At 43.2% G+C, this 19,310-nt stretch overlaps 2 protein-coding genes across 8 annotated transcripts in view; one reads left to right on the top strand and one right to left on the bottom strand.

Annotated features, from left to right (window-relative positions):
* The window catches only part of LOC308113151 (low-density lipoprotein receptor-related protein 1-like), an 82,078-nt gene extending 77,660 nt beyond the window's left edge, over nucleotides 1-4,418 (top strand). The window contains 2 exon segments of the mRNA XM_080469173.1: nucleotides 545-689; nucleotides 2,086-4,418. Coding sequence (XP_080325299.1) covers nucleotides 545-689; nucleotides 2,086-2,223 — 283 coding nt within the window. The 3' untranslated portion in view covers nucleotides 2,224-4,418.
* Nucleotides 4,419-4,482: 64 nt separating this feature from the next.
* The window catches only part of fmnl3 (formin-like 3), a 33,069-nt gene continuing 18,241 nt past the window's right edge, over nucleotides 4,483-19,310 (bottom strand). The window contains exons 5-26 of one of the 7 annotated variants that reach the window (XM_080469469.1): nucleotides 17,856-17,939; nucleotides 17,186-17,332; nucleotides 16,247-16,355; nucleotides 16,023-16,099; nucleotides 15,484-15,577; nucleotides 14,389-14,463; nucleotides 14,162-14,272; nucleotides 13,922-14,071; nucleotides 13,228-13,329; nucleotides 12,656-13,016; nucleotides 12,173-12,265; nucleotides 11,886-12,010; nucleotides 11,314-11,516; nucleotides 10,927-11,230; nucleotides 10,740-10,820; nucleotides 10,520-10,649; nucleotides 10,056-10,216; nucleotides 9,853-9,954; nucleotides 8,632-8,724; nucleotides 8,432-8,555; nucleotides 7,623-7,734; nucleotides 4,483-5,913 (exon numbers count right to left, since the gene is read on the bottom strand). In XM_080469469.1, coding sequence (XP_080325595.1) covers nucleotides 7,643-7,734; nucleotides 8,432-8,555; nucleotides 8,632-8,724; nucleotides 9,853-9,954; nucleotides 10,056-10,216; nucleotides 10,520-10,649; nucleotides 10,740-10,820; nucleotides 10,927-11,230; nucleotides 11,314-11,516; nucleotides 11,886-12,010; nucleotides 12,173-12,265; nucleotides 12,656-13,016; nucleotides 13,228-13,329; nucleotides 13,922-14,071; nucleotides 14,162-14,272; nucleotides 14,389-14,463; nucleotides 15,484-15,577; nucleotides 16,023-16,099; nucleotides 16,247-16,355; nucleotides 17,186-17,332; nucleotides 17,856-17,939 — 2,818 coding nt within the window. In that variant the 3' untranslated portion in view covers nucleotides 4,483-5,913; nucleotides 7,623-7,642. Of the gene's footprint in view, nucleotides 5,914-6,987; nucleotides 7,032-7,613; nucleotides 7,735-8,181; nucleotides 8,556-8,631; nucleotides 8,725-9,852; nucleotides 9,955-10,055; nucleotides 10,217-10,519; nucleotides 10,650-10,739; nucleotides 10,821-10,926; nucleotides 11,231-11,313; nucleotides 11,517-11,885; nucleotides 12,011-12,172; nucleotides 12,266-12,655; nucleotides 13,017-13,227; nucleotides 13,330-13,921; nucleotides 14,072-14,161; nucleotides 14,273-14,388; nucleotides 14,464-15,483; nucleotides 15,578-16,022; nucleotides 16,100-16,246; nucleotides 16,356-17,185; nucleotides 17,333-17,855; nucleotides 17,940-19,310 lie in introns of those variants that run through there. The other 6 variants (XM_080469470.1, XM_080469472.1, XM_080469471.1 and 3 more) reach the window with 6 other exon arrangements.

Genomic DNA, 19,310 nt, shown 5'->3' with positions numbered 1-19,310 from the left:
CAGTCCGTCTGTTATTCTGTTAGTCGGCATTGAAATCTGTCTGTCCGTCCTTGCCTGCCTTCTCCTGTTTGCCACTCGGTAATACAAGGATGTATTGATTCTTATCGGATTATCTTTCCTGGTGATGCACTACTGAACCGTTATGTCCTTCATACCTTTCCTTGCTTACATGTGTAAATGTCAGGCGTAAATCTGTGTGTTTGCAGAGCAAAATCTACAACTGTGTATCAATACTAACTGGTTGCAGATTATTTGCAATGTAAAAAAAAAAAAAAACAGCATTCTCTGTCATCGACATGCTGTAGTAAATCTGAAGGGTTTGATCAAATGGACTTTTCTGCACAGAAGCTCATTTGACAACCTTTAATGTTTGTTGTCTTTGTTGTGTGAACCGTGTAAAAGTCGGTTTACGTCAACTTTTGACACTGTTTATCGCCACAGTGTCACGTTTGACGTAAGGTCTCCTCCTAAAAGTGGCACGTCGTCCTTTTTGGACAATTTGCTTGGATGGTAAATGTTTTAGTTTTTCTCTATCTTCCTGCAGTGCCAAGGGCTTCCAGCACCACCGAATGACAAACGGAGCCATGAATGTTGAGATCGGGAACCCGGCCTATAAGATCTATGAAGGAGACCCTGATGATGACGCCGGCGAGCTCCTGGATTCAGACTTTGCTTTGGACCCAGACAAGGTAACACAGCTAATACTGCTTTACTCTAAAGTTTACAATCATCCAAATTAATTACAACTGAATCTCATCACTCAGCTAATTTCAATTCTGTGAAAAAAAAAGTAATTTATTTTTTTAAATGTTGAGCCACCATTTCTTCAGGATGAAACTGATTGAAGATGCCTCTTTGATTACCCTGATTATTGACTACATTGTGTTTGAAATGATACATTACACGTGAAATTGGGCTTGTTGAAAAGATTTATAATCTGAATAAGATGCAAACGAGCTGAAGCATTTATAGATGGAGCTCTTAAAACCTTTACTTACACTGTAAAAGCTTCACCAGCTGAGGATCAACAAGATAATGCAAAAAGACGCAACAGTCAGACTGTAAGAGAACTTCATTTTTAATAATAATTAAAAAAAAAAAACAGCAGAATTTGCTGTGTTGTCCCTGGAAAGAAGCGGCTAACTGCATCTTTATTATTAGCATTTATTACTGCGCTTTAATGTGCCTGCTGCATTTAGTCACTTTATATTTATGTTTGGCCATTTATATAAAAGCTTTCCATTACTTAGTTGTTTGTTCCGTGGCCACATTTGTTTAAACTTATTTACACAAAATGTGGATTGGGGTGGAAAAAATAAACCCTCACAGACTCGGTGAATGAACATTGCATTTAGAGCTAATTGTCCTTTAATGCAGAGCAGTGTGCTGCATTGCTTTATAATTGTTAATTGTGATGTGCTTATCTCCAAATTAAAGACCAGTGATTGTTGTTGTTTGTTAGGTTAACTATTTAAATGCTAAGGAATTAAGTTTTCTTAGATTTGACTTCAGGGGCCACATGCAGTGCAGTTTAATCTCAAGTGGGTTGGACTAGTAAATAATAGCATTATGATATATATATATATATATATATATAACCAGAAATCTAAATCTCTCTATGTTGTATTTCAACTAAGTATTACCGGTAATATATTATACAAAAGTTCACATTTTAATTCAAACATGATATTTGAATAAAAGAACTGCAATTTCAATAGCATGCCTCAGTTCACTATATGCTTTACAATTTACAGATCACAGTGGATTTTTTATTACACTATTTGAATTTTCAAAGTGATAAAACATTTGGCCACATGTAGCATGTCCTATTAAAATGCTGAAAATTACAGCATAATTTAAAAGCTAATTGTCTCACCACAGGTTTGATTGTGATTATTATCGCCTCAAATGTTTAAAGATATTTCGTGGGGTTTTTTTTTATTTGTATGACCGAGAAGCTACAATTACTCCCAATTAAGCAAAATAAAATATGAACTCTATTTATGTTTTTACTGGAATGCATAATTTCTACGGCTCAGTGTTTTTCCTCTTGACCTCAGTCAACTGATTTCCTCTCCTCCGCAGCCCACCAACTTCACCAACCCGGTGTACGCCACCCTGTACATGGGCGCCCACAACAGCCGCAACTCTCTGGCCAGCACTGATGAAAAGAAGGAGCTTCTCTCCCAGGGCGATGAGGACATGAGTGACCCGCTGGCGTAGAGCTCGGCCTGGAATGAACTCATGAACTCTGCCGACGTCGCACCCGCCTCGCAGTGCTGAGCCTCGCGAGCTCTCATCTTATGCCTTTACCAACCGAAAAGAAAAGCAACAAAAAAAAAAAAAAAAGCGAGAACACTGTATAAAATGTATAAAAATGAAGGACTACTTTTTTTTTTTTTTTTAAAGTGATTGCAGTATTATATTTTGTTCTTTGACACACACACACAAAAAAAATTCCTCTGGTGACGGAAATGGAAACATTTTATAGACATTTCTTCAGTTCTTTTTAATTTCACTCACTTCCTCACAACTACCCCCCCCTCCTCCTCCTCCTCTCTCACGCATATAGCCACTACCTCTGTGCAAATGTAAAAGATGAGAGAGATGCAGAATGGCTGTGGAACAATTTTAATTTTTTATTTTTGTATGAATTGTATAGGGAAAAAAACAAATATTGTTCCATCCTAGAAAACGTTGCCAAGTTGATGAAATGAGAGGAGACGCGTGGGCTGCCACTACGAATGCTTCCCGGATGCTGGTTGGGCTCAAGTCTTTCGTGTTCTGTGTGTTTGTATGTTCACTGCTGGAGATCTGAAGGGAAACGAGATGACGTTTAACTGCACATGTACACACGTTGGAGGACTCGGCATCGCAGTCAGTGTCAGTTCTGTTGTCGCAGAGACCTACATTCAAGTGATTGTCTTTTACCTCCTTGCACAGACTAAAGTTATATATATATATTTCCATATATATGAACCTATTAACAAAGTGTCTTGAAAGTATACCCAGGAATACAAACATCAGTAACAAATAGCAGTCTGTACTTTTTAACATTTTTTTATTTTAATTTTTTTTTTAATGTCATTGTATAATTGACATGCTTTGTGTCAGCAATGAATGAGTGGATGGCAATGTGAGAGCGCTGGAAGATGATTGTAATAAAGTCCACATTCCAGAATGAGAAGTCTGGGATGGATATCCGTGGCCTTGGTTTTAGTCTGCTGCAGGACACGCCGAACAGGAGCTGGATTTTGCTCTGAAATGGTCGTGTGTGTGTGTGTGTGTGTGTGTGTGTGTGTGTGTGTGTGTGTGTGTGTGTGTGTGTGTGTGTGTGTGTGTGTGTGTGTGTGTGTGTGTGTGTGTGTGTGTGTGTGTGTGTGTGTGTGTGTGTGTGTGTGTGTGTGTGTGTGTGTGTGTGTGTGTGTGTGTGTGTGTGTGTGTGTGTGTGTGTGTGTGTGTGTGTGTGTGTGTGTGTGTGTGTGTGTGTGTGTGTGTGTGTGTGTGTGTGTGTGTGTGTGTGTGTGTGTGTGGTGGGGGAAGTTGAAGGCAAGTTTCTGTGAATCAACCTGGTCGTCACTAGTAAAGCAACTCGACCAGTAAGTTAGCTGAGAGGGACTGCGTTCAGCTTTACATCCTGGTCTTTTGGTTGTAAACGTACTTTCAGGAAAGGCCAGGGAGACCGTTAGATGGTACGTAACTTCTACGGGAGATTTTTTTTTTCATTTTGTTCATTTTTTTTCCTTTAACTTTCTTTTACTGTGTGGAACTTTAGGTTGATCCTCATCATTAAGTGCATTCCCAGGAAAGAGACTGATGAGCTTCCCGATGAGCGTTTCTTTTCTTTTCTGTTTCCTTTTTGCTTTGCTGCCAACGCAAACCATCTGTCCGTTTGCCTGGTTTTTAGTCTCAAACTTGTTGATCTGTGTGTGTGCGTGCGTGCGTGTGTATGTGTGTGTCACTGCTCACCGTTCTGCTTTTAACTGACCTGATCAGGCATACCTGCCATATCACTCTGCATGGTGCTCTCACACACACCCGACCGAGAGGAAACTCTGGCTGAACCCATCACTTGCTAACAGTATTCATCCAATTTTTTTCTTTTTTTCTTTTTGCATCCTGCTCTGTCAGTTTTTATGTGACCATGTAAATTCAGAACAATCACATTTCAGTTTGAGAAATTTCTTTCGGTGGTGAAAACCCACATCTCTGTGGCTCTGATTGTTTTATGATTCTTTTTCTTTTGATATAAGAAATTAAATGGATTTTTATAGTAGAAATGTACAATGGCCCTGTCTGTCATTTGGAGAGATGGAGAAGAAATTGCCCCCCCCCCCCCCCCCCCCCTTGTTTTTTTCTCATTAGAACTTAGCATCAGTTGCCATAAACAGTATTGACAAATAAAACACAAACATGTAGAAATCACTTGTTTGAATGTTACTTCATCAGAAAATACTTTCTGAACAGTAATAACAGTCTTGTAGTTACATGATTCGTCATATTTATTAAACAGAGTGTGTCATCTTTCAGTCAATAGGCAATACCAAGGATAATTTCATCTGAAAAGCAATTTTCTTGAATGTACATTGAAATAATTGTACACTTAAAGAGTAGTGTCTCATACAATAATCAGTCAGATGAAGTAGTGTGAAGAAGGATCACTGTGTAAGTCTAAACAGCTGTTAGGGGGGGTAAAACCGATTTTTGTTTTTCTTAAAAGCATAAAACGCCCTTTATCCTTCATCTATTAACACATTCATAGCAAGTTAACCCAACATCCCTTTATGCACTTACACAGCAGTCCAGGTGAACTCTTCAAACTTGTCGCTTCCCAAAGCCACTCGAGGTGGGACAGAAAGTGTCGTCGAGGCACATAACGTTCACTTCTTTTTTTTTTTTTTTGGTTTACCGCTACTTGGACAAGGCACAAAGACATTAAGACTCTTACGTCAACTGTTCTGACCTTAAAGACACTGATGTGCTAGAGAGGCGAATAATAATAATAATAATAATAATAATAATAATAAAAAACCTTCTAGTTGTGTCTTTAAAGTTTGAAACGTCAACTTGCATATTGGTGTCAGTATTACAAGGCCACTGTTATAGGAGGAAGTAAAAAAATACAATGAAAAGTGGGAGATTTAACAAGATATGGCTGACTCGTGAGAAAATAACACTGTTTACACAAAAGGCACTTTGTAAGCAAAATATGAGACATTTGAGAAGTTTTGGCTTGGCAAGCTCGTGCAGATGGCCCAGTAAAAGTTTCTTCCAGATGCAACCTGAATTGTCTTGAATCAGGACGTGTGAAGGTTTGGGAAACCATTTTGAAGCCTCTTCATTCTGTCTCGGAGGCCCAGCAGCAGAGCGGGCGACTTTATCTCGGCTTGCCTCCCACTTTTGAGTCCTGCTACGGCTGCTGTACTGAGGAAATGAGTTTGGGAACATCCCACACGGTGATGGACATGCTGACAGATGCAGATGTCGGTGACGGCGCGTTGCTTCCTACTTCACGGTCCGGCGGTCCTCGCCTCGCCTCACCTGTTCTCCAGTCATCCTGCGCCCGGTGTGGCTTTCAGTACCAACGGAGCAGGAGGAAGCCCGACGCCTGCGGTGACGGATGAGTGGCCTATTGTGCTTCTGTAATGATGCCTGCTCACTTCAAGTGGCTATAAAGGGGCCTCCATAAATAAATAAATTACCCAGCTAAAACAAGGCTCTGCGCTGTGCTCCCTTCTCAAGTCTTTGTGATCTGCAGCCTCAGGCTTCGAGATGGACCTTGGCACACAGGGAGGAGGGTTATAGTGGGGAGGGATGGGGGGGGGGGTATAAGCGATGAATAAGTGGTTTAAGGTCTTTTCCAACCGCTCCGGATCAACGCATCAGCTCGCAGGAAAGGCTGGTTTCGGAGATCTGTGAGTAGGTAGAGGAGCGAGAGACGGAGAGGGACACACATGTTAGAGGACTGAGAGGTCAAACATGGTTTAACACAAACTTATTTATTTTATTTTCAAACAGTCGGACACACTCATTTCCCACTTTGTTAGGTACACCGAATAAACTGGTGTGTTCCTGTTATTCAGCTCATCACTGGGGCTAAACAACAGAAACGTCTCTTTGTATAACAGAGAACTACATCTTCATCTTCAGGATGAAACATTAGTCCTTCTAATCTTCATTGAGGATAATTAACTTGCTGCTGTAGTATCTCGGTGGACCGAGAAAAATGGCAACTGAGTGTGGCGTATAAATCCAACAATTACAATAAATCTGCATTAACATTTATGTTTTGTTAAGTCCATTAGAAGCTTTACGTTAGAAAATGGGGACATGAACGACACAGAATTAACACGACACGATGCATTCCCATAACCTTGCATTTCAGCCGGGAGAAGTGAAACGGTGAAATTCAAGGCTTTGGGAATTTAGTTATGCACCAACAATGCAGCGGTAAACAAAAAATTAGCCGTCGTACGTAGATACAGTACAATGGTCAACAAGCTCTCTGTGTGTGAGTGTGTGTGTGTGTGTGTGTGTGTGTGAGAGCCTGTTGACCAAATGGCTGCTGAGCACACACTGCACATTACAATCAGCACAGACAAACATGGCGGATGATGTTGACAGGTGAGAAGTAAATGAAAACAATGAACAACATGCAACACATAATAGGAGGGGATGAGGATGAAGTCGATCATTTTTAAAGGGATTGTTACGCAATAATCCTGAACGAAAAGTATCTCATGTGAGAGTTATATCTTCGTTTTTACGGATTGTTTTAAATCGAGCGGATTCATTTTTTTTTGTCCACAACATGAAACCGTCTATCGTCTTCAGATTACAGTGATCGTACGGTATCTATATTTCTGTGAGGTATGAAGCTCTTTGTTTGCGTCTGAAGCGCTAGCTGAAGCAGCTGACATCACTGTAGCAGCACACAGGAGCCGCAGGGCCAAGCGGGCCGGGTTTCAGCCAGGCTACCTTCCTTACCCTCTCTTAGGAGTGGGAAATACTGTCATTAATCTTCTTTTCAGCTGGAGGAGGGAGGAGGGGAGGGGAGAATAAACAGTGGTGGTTGAGGAAAGAAGAGTCACATGTTAAGCCGGAAAACCGACACCAAACAGGTTAGTCTCATGGAACAAGGTGCAGTTCATCAAACCGTAACGTTGAGCCAAACCTCTTCCTGCTAAAGACCGTCGGACTCAGAACGACTGGAAGGAAACGCGCCATGATAACACACAGCCTCCAGTGTTATGCATGATGATACATGCATTTCTTATCACAGTCATGATTGTACTGGGAGTGTGTACACATTTTTTTTTTTTCCTCCATACAAAAAAAAAAAAAAACATGTTGCCACTCTTGCACAACTTTTTTTTTCTTTTTAATCGGTTACAAGCAAAGAGGTTTGGCTGCCTCCTATCGCCACACGCCTGATAGGAGTCTTCTCAAGTGAAACACAGACAACTGATGACGGCCCAAGTTAGTTCACAGCGATGACAGTAGTTTAAAGGGGGCGTTCGGGTGAGTGATGGTGGAGGAGGGGTGGGTGTGGGGGGTTCATGCTGCATGCACAGTGGGGGGGTGAGGGGGTCAAGAGGCGTTTCGAGAGACACCTGGACAACCTTGGCATTAGGGGGGAGGGCTAGCAGTTGGCGTCGTCGCAGAGGTTGGCTTCACAGAAGAACCGTGAGCCGCGTTTAGCAGTGCGGGCTGTGAAGGGCACGCTCTTCAGTACTGGGGGAGGAGGGGGAGGAAGAGAAAACACGTCACACCGGAGACACCACTGCCTTACCGGGCAGGGATTTGTGGACAATGGACCCGATTCTGTGGAGGAGACTGTAAAGGCTGCGTACCGTGCAGTCAAACCTGGAGGTCTTTTAATAGGATTAGGACGTCTTGTGTTTAAGAAGCTGTTACAGCTCTTGTCGTGTTAGCACAAAAGCATTAATAACATTATAAATATTGTCCTTGTGCAACATTTAGATTATTTACATATTAGACCACGATTAATAAAACAATAAATAAATCATCTGAGGCTGTAGATGCAGTTTTTGAAACTTCTTTGTGAAGGTGTCTAACCTGAAATAGTTAGATCCAGGTACCTACTCTTCACTGTCTTGTAAAAAAAACCACTATATTCACATCAAAAGTCCCACATAGTGGCTTGTAACTAGGCATCTATTTGCTGAATGTCTTGCACACACGACACCATAATGTTGATCTGCGTCTCAAACAGCGTTAGTGTTACGGGCTTCAGGACGAACTCGTCATGAAACCAGCTGCTCTGTGCTGTGCTCCGCATGTGCTGGTGTCTGAACCACGTAGCACAGGGTGCACTTCAGAGGAGCCGAGCAGTGAAGGACCACAGTCATCCTCAGCCCGGGTCTCTCGCCGCCCACACGGGGGCTTTTTACCGTTCTGCCTGGCCCACCTGTGATGATGTCCTCTATAGTGCCATCCTTGCCCTCGTACACGGGCCGGTGGTCTTTGGCCTGCCTCCTGCGCAGCTCTGCGATCAGCTCTTGCTGCTGCTGCCTCTTCTTCTGAGCCTGGACCTGAACCGGCACAGAGGACATTGTGTGAGTATTATCGCTTTTATTAAACATGTGATGGGTTTAACTCAGCTGGCACCTTGGGGTCATGCTGTTTAGCCTCCTGAGCCAATAACTTTTCTCTCATTGCTTCCTCCTGCTTCTTCCTCAGTTCGTTTCCTTCCACTGCATCCTGTTGAGGGATAGAAAAAGGCGACCAGTCAAAAAAAACTAAACAAAACTGCAACTCAGTCAAATCCAAAGGCAGTATACTTGTGTGGCCCTTTGTGAACAGAGAAAACAAGTCAAAAGTTGAGCATAAACAGGAAATGGATTGTGTAATAAACATAGCCACACATTCAAAATGTCTTGAATCCTGAAGCAGATTTTTGGAGCTAATCAGCAACTTAAAACCTAAAAACAGACACAAGAGCAGTTATTGATCCTGTCATTAAACTGTAAAACTCTTCTTCCAAAGCTAATGTCTGCATTCAGCTATGTCACATTTATAAATTATTACAACTTTGAGTGATTACAATATTGGTTTGAATATAAAACAAGCTTTTTTCCAGGAAGAAAGCTACAAAAGTAACAACCAGGTTGATTATATTAACCAACTCGTCTTATACATACAGAAAAACACATAACAATAAAATAAAAAAGCAGTGAGGAGAAGTTAACTTATAATTGTGTATGTCTGGTGTCCTACTGTGACTGACCTACTGTCATTGCTCGGAAGCTCTGCGGGGTATTTTTGTTTCAGTCTCTTTTTTTGGCTTCGATTGGAGTCAAGTTTAAAATTACAACCTTCTCTTTCTGAGTTTAGTATAGTGGTTTTATTTCTACTCATTGCTGGTGTGTTTGTTATTTTGGTGAGGACTCTGAAGTTATATTTGAGCTTCTATATTTGGCAATAAAAAGCCTGAACATCTGAACAAACTGAGACCTCGTATTCACATTCTCAGTTTTGTTTCTCTTGGTTGTGATGAGTGAGTGCGAGTCGTGCTCGCTCGCTCGCACTCGCACACAAACAGACACATGTATCCAGAAATCCTAGTGCTGCACATTTCCTCGAGCAGATCCCATAAATCCAGGCTGAGAACAATCTCAGGAAGTGTGCAGCGTGGTGGAGCAGGGCGAGGCTGTCCGGAGGTGAAGGGGAGGGGGGTAGAGAAACAGTCTAAACACCACAGCTGCAGCTCAAAAGTCCGACCCAGCTGGCCTTTCCTGTTATTTGGCCTGGGATGCACACGCCATGTCCTGTGGCACAGAAGCAGCCAGGACTTCTGGTCCGCGACGCGTCGAATGAAACTGTCCTCACCTTATAGGCCTTGATGAAGCGCACGAACACGGGGAAGAAGACAGAGGGTGGCGTCGTCTTGGCACTCTCTCCAAAGTAGTTCACCACACTGTTGAAGGCTTCCTGAAGGCAGGAAGGAGGACAACAATGTTTAAGACTCATGATACGTGATGTGATGTGTGTCTCTCAATGTGGATGTAAACTTTGAGGACGGTGTTGGATACCTCCGCCGTCTTGGCGTCCTTCTGCAGCTTGTCCAGCTGGGAGTCGCTGGCTTGGACGAAGCCTTTCAGGACCGAGTGGTCGTGGAGGCTGCACTCTCTTCGGATGAGGTCCATGCCTTTTCCCAACTCTCGGACGTCCAGAAGCACATTTTCTAGAGAGACTTCATGCACAGACCGAGGAGAATATACTCTCATTTACAGATATTTTAAATTACACAAAATTTTAATGGACTTCACTAGTAATTTATTTTCTTAAAGCACTTTTTACATACACACAAACACTGCGATAGCCGCTGTGCAAGATGCTCAGCCTCAGTGAGGAACAATTTGGGTTCGGCATGATCCTCAAGGACACTGATAGTTAGACTGAGCCACAACCAACCCGCCGTGTGTACTCCAAAAATCAACACTAAACAGTTTTGAGGACATCCTGGATCTTTGTGAGATTTGTGAAAGAAAAATACCTGCGGCTGCTTTGTCCACAAAGTGCATTTCATTGTAGAAGTTGGCCAGTTCAGGGTACTTCTCCTTCACGATGAGAGCGATGTAGTGAAGCAATGTCATTTTTCTATCTGTAGATTTAGTGTCCAGTAGCTGCATAACAAAAAAGACCAAGGTAATAGATTCAAGCAGATGCAACACAACACATTTGTTTTGATTGAGAGACAAATATTTTTCACTCACCAGATCAAGACTTTGCAGTTTGAAACCATAAACACAGCCTCGTTTGCTGCTGTTCATGTAGTTCCCCAAGGCTAAGATGATCTATGAGTACAACAAAACAAATGTAGAGCATTCTGACAAAAAATTTAATAAATCTGCAGCTGTCATAAAAACAGACCAGATTCCTAAATGAAAAAAAAATTCCTACTTCCAGCATTCTCTTCAGCTTGGGTGAAGATTTGACCGACGCGGAGGCAGCGATGATGGCGTTGAGCTGAGGCGTGAGCAAGTTGACGTTGTCCGAAAAGTTCCCCACGAAGGTGATGATGTTCATTCTCTGCGTGAGCCTTTCGATCTTGCTGAACAGCAGCATGAAGCGGTCCTCCTCGGCGAGCTGGTCGAGCGGGCGCCGCTCGCGCTCGTACTGACGCAGCACCTTCACCTCCCCTTCGGTGGGCAGGAAACGCATCAGGCACTCCACAAAGTCAACCGGTAAGGCTTTGAGGTCAAACCTGGGAACACAAAGCATTTTCAACCGAGTGCTCGTTTTCTAGATGGATCAGAAAGGTTTGCCGTTTTTGAGTCCGGTGCGTACTTCTCGATGGCTTTGCAGATCTCCTCCGTGGTCTTGTTGGCCTTTCGCAGGGTGATGGCTAAGTTCTTGGAGCGATTGGCATCCAGAAGTGTGACTTTGTTTACTGCTTTCTGAGCGACTTTACTCTTTGTGCAGGAAACATCCACCACTGGACCCTGCGCTCGGGTCTTAAACAGCTCCTCAAATCTCTCCAGATCCAGCTCCTGCACATGAACAACACTTCACTTATTTGTTCTGAACTTGAACTGTTTATTCTCATTAGTATAATTTTGGTCATTTCAGTTGTTGAGTTATTTTGTATTTTTTGTTTTACTTGAGTTTGGCTCGAACCACATTTACCCTTCACCTATGGATTTATACTGAAGCTTATTTTATCATTTTAATTCATATCCGCAACACTTATAATAAATAGTGATCTAAAAATGTATTCCTAATGAAAAAGTTCATACAGTACTTCTTTGTAATGTGGGTAGAAATCGAACGTCTTCACATGGACTAAAAGCAATTTTAGGAGTAAAAACAAAACAAGCTTTTCAGAAAACTTAAAGTGATGAAAGATGTTTCGACCTTACCTCCAGCACACGTTCATCGTCGATCTCATTGAAGACGGTGCCATTGATCTGATTGGGCTTCAGGGCCGTCCAGTTAAATACGGGTAAACGGAACTTGGTCTTGATGGGCTTCTTGATTCTGATAGCTGTGGGCAATAAAAAAACAAAACAAAACAATTTTATATTTATTATGGTTTAACTGCCATTGGGTGCTATCTGGGGCGTCTCTCTCATGGACACATGAAGACGGTCAAATGGGATGAATAACATGTATAACGTTTTCCTAAAATCACATGACATGCTCTCACCTGACAGACCAAGACTCAGGATAACGGAGGGAGAAGCGTCTGGCAGAGGAGGAGCGAGAGGAGGTGCAGGTGGAGGCACTGGTGCAGATGGGCCTGGAATTAATGTTACGGAAACAATGTTTAGTATATTTAGTATTTATATATTTAGTTAAATGTGTTGTGAATTCTATGTTTTATAGGTGAGGTATCATGCGAACAGTTTTTTTAATCCCTGTTTATTTGTAATCTTTGTTTATATCAGGTGATATCAAGAGCTGGACGAGGACAGCTCACAGTGTTTTGCACACATGCACACACAGGAAACAAGTTTTTGTATTTCCCTTTCCTGTCTGGGTTAGAAGGACACGGCTATGACCCCTCACCTGGCTTGGCACAAATGAAGCAAGGACTGAAAATAGACCGCCAGTGAGGGGTCTGCGATAGAGAAAGTCTTTCACAGACATGCGACACCTGACACAATGACTATGACTTGTGACTCGTCACCTGAGGAGGAAGGCAGAGGAGGAGGGGGCGGTGGAGGTGGTGGAGGAGGTGGCGGGGCTTCGCTGGCTGGTGGTAAACTGGTGTCTGTCCCACCTAGTTCTGTAAACCCTGCTGTTGTGCCCAAAGATAACTGAGCGACGTCCCCGAGAGCGATACCCAGGCCACTGGACCCGGCACCGGCTACGCCCAGCGGCTCAATGGCGATGTCTCCATCAGGTTTCTTGTGCAAACGGATGGTGCCTTGTTTTTCCAGCTCCAGCAGCCGCCTCTCGATGTTGAAGTGCCTCTGGAATGCAGCATCTTTCTCCTTAATCATCCTCCTCAGGGTGGTGACCTGGGTGTTGGTCGACTCGTACGTCTCCTGTGTGGTCACCAGGGGGCAATAAAGAGCATGGTACAATGACTCCACACACTAAAGAAACATCCTGCTTCCTTGTGACCTAATTTGCTATCACAGCAATTCAATCACAAGCATCTGAAAGCGATCTTAGCTAACAGGCACAATGAGAGAGTATCCTCTTTTGATGTGAGCAAGGCAAAAGCTATTACATCATCACGCGACTGCAGCTTACCCGTATTACTTGCAGATCCTTATCTTTCTGAAGGAGCAGCTTCTCCAGATCTGCCACTTTCATCATTGTTTCATTTTCAACCTCCAGCAGCTTCTCTGTCACCTGGAAAAGCAGACAGAGAAAGCGACGGAAAGATGATGGACTCAAAATATGATGCAGACAATGGGCATCTCTCTCAGCTCCACTCCCTCCCACCGTGTGCTATACACTGCATCATCAGTAAGAAATAAGATATACCCAGCAGCATGACTCTGCAATATCCCGACACCGCTCATAGTTTTGATTTTGACCATATTACACACATTGCACAGGAATCCAGTGAGCATCTTCACCCTCAGCCTCCTCCATCATTCCTGACATCTGAGAGCAGAGTTTGTTATGAAATTCCTAGAATGATGTCAGGGCTGCCTACGACCTTTCCATGTGAAGGAGGTCTTTGCAAAGCAGTGTGGGATACAAAGGCAACTGCAGAGAAACATCGAGCCAACCCAAGAACAATAATAAGATTGTTTCACACACAGTATTTTCCCCACCCCGTTATTATGCCGAACCACTTGTGAAAAGCAAACACTGCACAGATTTCTAATTACCACATAGAAACAGCCAAGTTAAGTACATAGCTAGTGAACCACAACAATCTCATAAACGTATGCAGAGACCACCGTTGGTGGTCCAGACTGGGTGGTGCACTTACATGGGACAGGTGCTCCTCCAGTTCCTCCACTTTCTCGAGCGCCGCGTTCTTCGTCTCCGCATCTTCCAGCAGGCCACCCACATCAAAAACGTTGTCCAGGTAGGCCTGGATCTGCACTGACAACTTGTCGCTCTCCGTGTGTTTACATTTCTGACACCAGGAAAAATTAGTTAGTCACACTTTTTACACATATTTGACTGCTCAAGTAAGCTAAAAGTGCAATAATTGTTGTTTCTGTACCTCCAGGTAGTCGTCCAGTCCCAGTTTAGTGAATTCAAACTGCAGATGGACTCTGAAGTTCATGTCCTCGACTGAGTGGACCACAATGTTGATGAATTGCATGCAGGCGACCTGGACGACAAGTGCAAACAGAATGAGGGAATATTCCAGATGATGTACGGCGCTATGAACCATATTTCATTAAATGCAAAGGTTTAATAAACAGATGATCATAATGCTCAATTTACCATGAAGTCAATGTTTCCCTCTTCACTGCGGAAGTAATCCATGAGTCTCTCAAAGCGATGCTTTTCTTTGCAAACCTAGAATAAATCAATATTGGAACATCAAAATGTGAGCAAACTTCTAAAACCAGACATAGACTGATGTAAAATCTCTACATTAAAACGTTCATATTTCAACAGTTATGTCAGAATATAATGATTAGTCTGAAATGTTTGAAAAGCTGCCGTGTGGTAAGAAACTTTCTCAATGCATGTTGTGTTTGTACAGAACAAATATATGGCTTTTCATTTTATCTGACTCAAAATAGTGTATTGTTCCGAAATAACTCATTGTAGGGAACATTTAGTGTTTATTAGCTTGTGTCCTCCACATAAATATATAAAACAAAGACAAACTAAAGCAGTGGTAGTTGCACATCTGGTGCTTGATTACTGACACACATGAGGTTAAATACCAGAGGTGGCCTTATTGTGAGATTGCAGAGACCCGTCACATTGTATTTCAGCATCAGTTTGGGAAAAGCCACGACAGAAGGATGGAATTCTGTTTCTAAAAAGTTGGTTGATTAGCTCCCACTTTTCTCTGGGGCTTTTCAACTTGCAAGGTAATCGTCTTGTTCCGGTGTTTAGATGACTGTGCGGGCAGAAACCAAGAGGCTAGAGCAAATTTTTTGTGGTCGACTGCCTCCCGCTGGGGAGTTGATTCTTATCACTGTTCAAGCTTGGCTCACATCTGGTGTCTTAATGGGACTAATAACCTCAGACGGGCCACCGTAGAGCTTTGCTTACGCCCTCGGCCGACATGAAACCTCCCAGAGCCCCTCAGCTTTCATCCCTCCACACTGGATCTTCATGCCTCTATGCACATCAGTGATGTGGGGACTGATGGTGATTTAATTAATGTCAGATTTGTGTGTGTGTGTGTGTGTGTGTGCGTGCGTGCGTGCGCGTGTGTGTGTGTGTGTGTGTGTGTGTGTGTGTGTGTATTTAATTCTTCACTCAGTTAGCACTGTGTTATCGCTAAACTAAAAAAAAACAGCACAACTTCAAACGATAGGTTGAAAGTTGATTTTTAAAAAAAAAAGTTGCTTTTGGCACCTCTTTGAAGTTGTCGAAGGCTGAAAGGATGATCTCGTGACCTCCTCGAACGAGACAGACGGCAGCAAGAAGCTCAAGGACCAAAGCTTTCGTCCTAAAAGTGCGGGGACACTCATCAGTACAACACACCTGGACAAAGCTCAGCTTCTAATCACTGACTTTATCCATTATTAAATAGCAAGAAATTTACAGAAAAGCACAGTTTCCTTAATCCCCTTTTTCATCTTTTGATGAACTCTCCAAAAAATGTCACTATCAATGAGTTTTCCCGAAATCCATAATTTACTGTAAAGTCTGAAGGAAGGGCAGATCTTGATTGCATTTCAAGTGTTTACCCTCCCACCCCTCATTACGTGGAGTGATCAGTCGCAGTGGTTTACCGCTAATCTCTATGTGGTAAACATTCCTTTAACAGGCTGTATAGCCTCCTCTGATCCTGGACTTCAGAGGGAAACCGAGCCCCGTCGAGAACGGGAGGCATATCGTATGAACTGGCTGCAGGGTTTCCCCTATTGTTTGACCCAACCCTCTGTTCTTACCGTGAGTTCTTATTGTTCAAACTGAGAGCAATTTCATTGACAGCATGTGCATGAGACATGACCATATTGAAGCCGTACTGCATGGAGAGAGAGGAGAGAGAGGAGAGACAGAGTGAGAGGTGCAGACAGGATGTGGTCAGTAAAACTGCAGCAAACATTATTTCCCACGTTTCTGTCACACCATACGTGGCGGATTTGTCTTGGTTGTTGTTGCAGCTTTGTACCTGATAGTTCATGATTGCCCTCAAGCACATGATGCATACGTGCACGTCGTCTTTCTGACTCACGAGGCGGGAGTTCTTGATGGTTTTGCTGCTGGAAACTGAGCCGTAGCTGCAACAGATGATAGATGTTAATATCTCGGAAGGGATTCGGTTATCAGACTCAAGTTTCTCACTCTTTCTCCTGTTGTTCAAACATTTCTAATTTTATGTCATTTTCAAACGTATCCGCTATTCATGCGACTCGTGTTTTGAGTGTGTCACAGAGAGAGAAACAAAGAGAGAAAATTACAGAGAGCGAGGACTGACAGAAAAAAAAAACTTTTGAGGTTACTGTTGCATTGTGGGAGAAGCCTGGTTTTCTTGCTGCTGTCAACAGACCAAGGTCTCTGTGCACAGAGACTGTTATTATGTAACCATGGTGCACAGGCCTCACGTGCATATAAATGCATTTTTTTTTAAAGTTTTTGCACGCTTGATTTTCGATATTTCAAGAGTGATGCAACATATAATTACCAAAGCACCTGTTTTAATTCATTTCAAGATGTTTTTAGTTGTAAATCCATTTCGCATTCATGCATTTCGTCTAATGTCTCTTTGACTCCTGCCTGTGAATCAGAACTGTCCAACATATGCTGACGCTCACAGCTGCCGCTCATTTGTTGACAGTGCAGACGCACATCTGGGCAGATGAAGGAGAACAGTTAAGACACACACAGCGCTAAAGGTCAGAGACTTTCATTTTCAGTGTCTGATAGGACAGCAAAGTGACGTCAAGAGAGGCCGCGAGGCCAATAACATCTCAACCATTCAGCCGTTTTTCTGAAATGAAAACGGCACTAACACAACTGGCTGGCATGCTAAAACACAATTACAGCATTCAAGGTTAGCAGAGCAAGGCAATAACAGGGGCAGCGGGGAAGCCAGCTCAGCAATACGTACCGGAGGACGGACTGGCGGGCAGAGCGCACCAGAGTGTTGCAGAAGGGTTGGCTGCCCGTATGGTGCAGATCCTCAATGGACCTGCTCCAAGATTTGGACTTGTCCAAGAAGCCATCCTCCCCATTTTCCAGCCCTTCAAAATCCAACCTGAGCCACACAAAGACAAACAGACAAGCCAACACAGAGGCACAGGGACGGAGATGAGAGGCGTGGGGGAGGTTAGGTTTGCAAGGCCGCTTGGTAAAGAGCCGGGGTTATCACAAGAACTGTCATCAAGCTGCATGATAAAGCTCAGCACAGAGAGAGAGTCTGCCCCAGTCAGGCCAGATACAGCTCAGCGTCTGTTCACTTCACTAAGTACACAACAAAGCATACAAAGACATCCAAAGAATGCAATACGCCAAGAGCACAATTTAGAAGCACAAGCAGGTTTTTTTTAGTTTTTTTTTTTTTTTTTTTTAACAAGCACGACAGGACTTAATGTGTTAAGTCAGCAGCTGGAATCATTGCCGAGCCCAGTTCCTTTACACGTGTGTGTGTGTGTGTGTGTGTGTGTGTGTGTGTGTGTGTGTGTGTGTGTGTGTGTGTGTGTGTGTGTGTGTGTGTGTGTGTGTGTGTGTGTGTGTGTGTGTGTGTGTGTGTGTGTGTGTGTCTGGGTGTGAGTACTTACATTACAGCGCACTGTGCGAAGGAGAGGTACTCCACCAGGACGTCAAGACCTCTGTTCTCATCATTGAGAAACTCCCTGACCCACCTGTGACACGAGGGAACGCAGAGGTCAGAGGTTAGCAGGGAACCAAATGAAGAACACACCCTGATCCTCCAGGATCAAAAGGGAAAAAGCCTCAAAAAAACAATGAAGGCAATTTAAGATTAGAGCGCTTCCAAGGACTTTTTGCTTTATTACAGTTACACTCTTTTTTTATCCACTAGTAAAACAATGGGTTGTGTTATTAGGTCGTCTGGTTTCTTGAGTGATGCACATGTAATATGAGGTTGTAAGCGTTTAGAGCCTTTCTGTTTGATATTTGCATGAGTTTCATTGTTAAACCGAGCATCGGTGCGAATGTGCCAGCAGATGTAATGTGTGACATGAAATTACAGTTACAATGGATGACTTTTTAATTTTCTATGAATTGGAGCTACAAGCACTCCATAGACATAAGTAAGACACTCGATACTAGAAAAACTGCGAAAATCAGCAGTGGCACCATTAAAAAGCAACCACGCAGAGCAGAAAAACATACGAGCCGCCAGTAAATTACTCAAAACCACCAGGTTAACTAAACTGAAATGGAAAAGAAAATATTGGCAAATTTATGACCCACACTTAATGTTTATCTACAACTTTGGAAACCTAAACCTGTTGTGTGTGTGGAGGACTTTCCCGAATACTTATGTGTGGCACTTTATTTTCAGCTGTCGCTGTTTTTAAAGTGCTATTGAAATAAAGTTGAGTTGAGTTTCAAGCTTTAACCTTTAAATAAAAAAAATTAAAAAAGCTCTAATCATCTTCTGGATTTCAGGATTTGAAATGACTCAAATTAGTAATGACAAAAACTCAGAGAAGAAATAGAAGAGAGTTTTTCATGGAGCTAGGTCAGAAGGGGAGACTCTCCAGCCCTAAAAAAACAAAACAAAAAACCCTTGAATTCCAGGGAAACCAAACTAAACTGAGGCTTCGGATTTCTTCACCATGGAGCTCCAGTTTTCTGGAGAGAGAAGTAACTCCAAACAAAGGAATTCCCACTGCGAGTGAGAAAGAATGTGGAGGGCATATGGCTGGAAGAGCCGGGCTCAGGTCGAACCCCTGACACTCAACGGTATTTAGTCTGCCTCCCCCACAGACCCCCTTCACCTCCTCCCAGCTCTGCAAGGAAAACCCGCGGGGAGACAGGATTGGGGTAAAAGGTTCTTAAAATAGTCTTGAAAAGTTGGATACGACGACAGACCGCTCGCCAGCCAATGGTAAGCCGGACAGGAAACTAATCAAGACCCTGTGAGTAACGGGGGGGAAGGAAAGGAGGGAAAAGGGAAGAGAGGTGAGCGGAGTAATGGATTGAACAAAGCAATGAGACAAGAGTGGGGGGGGGGGGGGACAAGGAGGTGGGTTTGATCATCGGTT

This window comes from Lipophrys pholis, assembly GCF_963383615.2.
Source record: "Lipophrys pholis genome assembly, chromosome: 8".
Classification (NCBI taxonomy): Eukaryota; Metazoa; Chordata; class Actinopteri; order Blenniiformes; family Blenniidae; genus Lipophrys; species Lipophrys pholis.
The sequence above is the reverse complement of the archived record's forward strand: the minus strand, read 5'-3'. Positions and strand labels throughout refer to the sequence as shown.